The 3,419-nt window shown below is 39.0% G+C and overlaps 1 protein-coding gene across 1 annotated transcript; it reads right to left on the reverse strand.

Annotated features, from left to right (window-relative positions):
- Positions 1-496: 496 nt before the first annotated feature.
- ZNF660 (zinc finger protein 660) lies at positions 497-2,429 on the reverse strand. The gene has a single exon (XM_011386640.2). It carries the CDS (start codon positions 2,370-2,372, stop codon positions 1,377-1,379), a length of 996 nt encoding a protein of 331 aa, XP_011384942.1. The 5' UTR covers positions 2,373-2,429; the 3' UTR covers positions 497-1,376.
- Between the last annotated feature and the right edge of the window lie 990 nt (positions 2,430-3,419).

Here is a 3,419-nt window from a genome sequence, read left to right on the forward strand (position 1 = left end):
ATTTGGAACGGCTTACCTCTAGACGTTCCCTTAAGTAAACAATGTTCTTAAGGTTGAAGCCAGTTGGTATTGTGTGCATTACATCTGAATATATCCTAAATGCTACCTCAGGTAAAACTTTCCTTGAATCACTCTTGCTAAGTGTTTAGAAACACGGCTCCGATGTCCTATACTTAAGCAATTATTATTTACCACATGCCAGGCTTGTTACGGATTACATGCACTATCTCATTTAATCCTCACAACAACCCTGTGAGGTATGTAGTTTATTCTCTTTTTACAGCTATGTCTGAGGCAAAGAGCAGTTAAGTGACTTGTCCCAAATTGACAGGCTAGTGTATGGCAGATCTGGGATTAGAACACATGTATTTATGACCCCAAAGTCTACACTTTTAGCTACTAAACACTACCTGTGAAGGCAGAGTCTTTCCCTAGTTTCAGATTATGCTGATCGTATCTCTTTAAAGGCAATTGTTTCAATTTCATAAGGATCCTTTTTTTTTTTTTTTTTTTTTTTTTTGTTTTGTACACATATATTGAAAAGATGAAGCCTAGGTGGTTCTCTATTATCTGCAGATCCTTCTACAACTGTGGGAAAGGAGGACATAGGAAATTTTACTGTGTTCTTGTAACCTAACAGTGATTGAGCAAGTAGATTAAACATTTTGTTGACAACTATAAAGTCAGCTTATTTTAAAGCTGTAAAAGGCCAATGACTGGTGTTTATGATTTTACAAAACAGGGTAAAGGCTCTAAAAGTGTAGTTTCACTGCTACTAAGTATTCCAGGACTTTAGAGTCTGTTCTATGAGCCTTTCCTAACATAGCATAAATGAGCATGTATTCATTGCATTAAAAAAATACTGTACTTTTTTCCTAAATATAAAATTAGTACATTCATGTTGTAGAAAAATCTAAAGAACATAGAAAAGTATAAAAAAGAAAATAGAAATCACCTACAATCCTATCACCCAGAGACAGTCACTGTTAACATTTTGGTTTGGTATTATTTCATTCACATTTTTTTCTTACACATAAATGTTTTTTAAAACTTGGATAATATTTCATTGTTTTTTCTTTTATCTTCCGTTATACCCAACTCATTCCCCCATGGCCTTAAATAGTCTTTAAAAATGTTACAATGGCTGCAAAGCCATTACAGGAACAGACCATCAATCATTTAAATCCTGTACTGTTGAAAACCTAGTTTTCTTCCTTCAAATATATACCATGCTGCATGAATATCTCTTTTTGTTAATCTGTATCTACTTCTGATTATTTTCTCTGTATGGGTTCTTAAAAATAGAATTAAGGTTGATGACACTAAAAAATTGCTTTTCTGAAAAGTAGCAATTAGTCCTACTACCAACAATACATTTATGAGGTTTCCTTCTCCTCGTTGTGTTTTCTCTGGTGTTGAATGAGTTGTGAACTATAACGATAGGCTTTCCCACACTCACCACATTTATAGGGTTTCTCCTTAGTGTGGGTTCTCAAATGTAGAATAACTTGAGAGGTCTGCCTAAAGGTTTTTCCACATTCGTTACATTTATAAGGTTTCTCTCCAGTGTGAACTCTCTGGTGGTCAATAAGGTTTCGGTTAGAAGTAAAAGCTTTCCCACACTCATTACATTTGTAAGGTTTCTCTCTACGATGAAGTCTCTGATGCTCATTAAGAGTCTTCTTTAAGATGAAAGCTTTTCCACACTCATTGCATTCATAAGGCTTCTCCCCTGTGTGAATTCTCTGATGGTCCATAATCTTTGTATTAGAAACACATGTTTTCCCACACTCCTTACATTTGTAAACCTTTTTTCCTTTGTGCATTCTTTGATGTTGAGTAAGGTTGGAGCTACGGCTGAAGGCTTTCCCACACTCAATGCATGTGTATGGCTTCTCCCCTGTATGAACTCTGTGATGTGAAATAAGACCTGAACTTCGACTGAAAGCTTTCCCACACTCTTTGCATTCATAAGTTTTCTCCCCACTGTGGATTCCCTGGTGCCGAATGAGGTGCGACTTACCACTGAAAGATTTCCCACATTCACTGCACGTGTAGGGCTTCAGTCCAGTGTGGATCCGCCGATGAACAACAAGGTTGGAGCTATGACTGAAGGCTTTTCCACACTCCTTACACTTATAGGGTTTCTCTCCTGTGTGGATTCGCTCATGCACCGTGAGGTTTGCACTCTGACTAAAAGCTTTCCCACACTCAGTACATACGTACTGTCTCTTTTCCTCTTGAATTCTCTCATTTATTGTAGGCCCAGAGCACTGACTACCATCTTTTTCAGAGTCCTGATCATTCAGTTCTGTGAGTGTTTTATTGTCTTTAACTGTCTTATGCTTGAAGTTTCTTGTCTTTCTCCTCATTTTCTCTTGCCTGGAGCATTCCAGTGGCCTCTTGAGTCTTCTCTTTCCCACAAGTGGAGCTTTCTAAATTTCGACTTCCTTGGCAACACCTCCGTGGAGTTCTCTTGAAAGTATGAGATTCTGATTTTCCAGGAGAGCTGCTTTAGAATCAACACCTCCTCGGTCTCAGTTTCACCATCTGACAGGAGAGACAGAAATTGTACATGTCACCTGTTCTCTATACTAGCGGAAGGAGAATTATCCAAGGATAACAAGATGTGGTAAACCACAAGGTCTCACATGGATGAATAAGTACTCAAAGGCAGGAGGAATCGATCAAAAAAGATAAAGAAAATGAGGATCGATATAAAGGCCAAAGTAAAAGCTCATGGAAAGCCAGGGCCTGACAGCAGCCCAGCAGGTCCAGCATCAGAATGAGCAATGAATAACATAAAATCCACCCTGGTTTCTTCTTGTCTCATGCTCTACCCCCAGAACTGGAGGCACCTAACTCCTAATCTGGTCCCTAGAAAAAATGAATTGAAAGATCCTTAGTTCAGTAGCTCAAATGACTAATCTTCAGATCACTTTGGCTTTTAGTTTCTTGATGACCTATTTCCCTAGGCCCAGTGATAAAGTAGCTGGCACAAAATCAGTGCTCAAGAATTGTTGTATAGAACAGCAACTGGGATTCTGTCTTGGGATACAACAAAGATTTCATCTTTTGCTCTAATGCAGGTACTAGGCCCCTGTCTACATCCCTGTTCTTAGGCGCTGTCTTGATAAGGGGCAACACAATTCTTCCAGTATTGGAGTCTAGTCACATCATAGCCTACTCTGTAGGGGATGATCTGTAGGATCCAACCATATGTGCTAGTTCGGTCTGTCTGCTTTTCAGTAAACTATCACTCTGATAGACTGAGACTACTAGGTGAACTGGAGAGGCTGACAGGGGAACAGGATTAGTTAATGAATGGCAGGAGAATCTCTGAGAGGACCTCTTTGCATGGCATAATGGTAAGGTACTAAAGATGGCAAAAGGGTGAGAGTAGGACACAGCACAACCAT

The sequence above is a fragment of the Pteropus vampyrus genome, unplaced genomic scaffold (assembly GCF_000151845.1).
Source record: "Pteropus vampyrus isolate Shadow unplaced genomic scaffold, Pvam_2.0 Scaffold3917, whole genome shotgun sequence".
Lineage (NCBI taxonomy): Eukaryota > Metazoa > Chordata > Mammalia > Chiroptera > Pteropodidae > Pteropus > Pteropus vampyrus.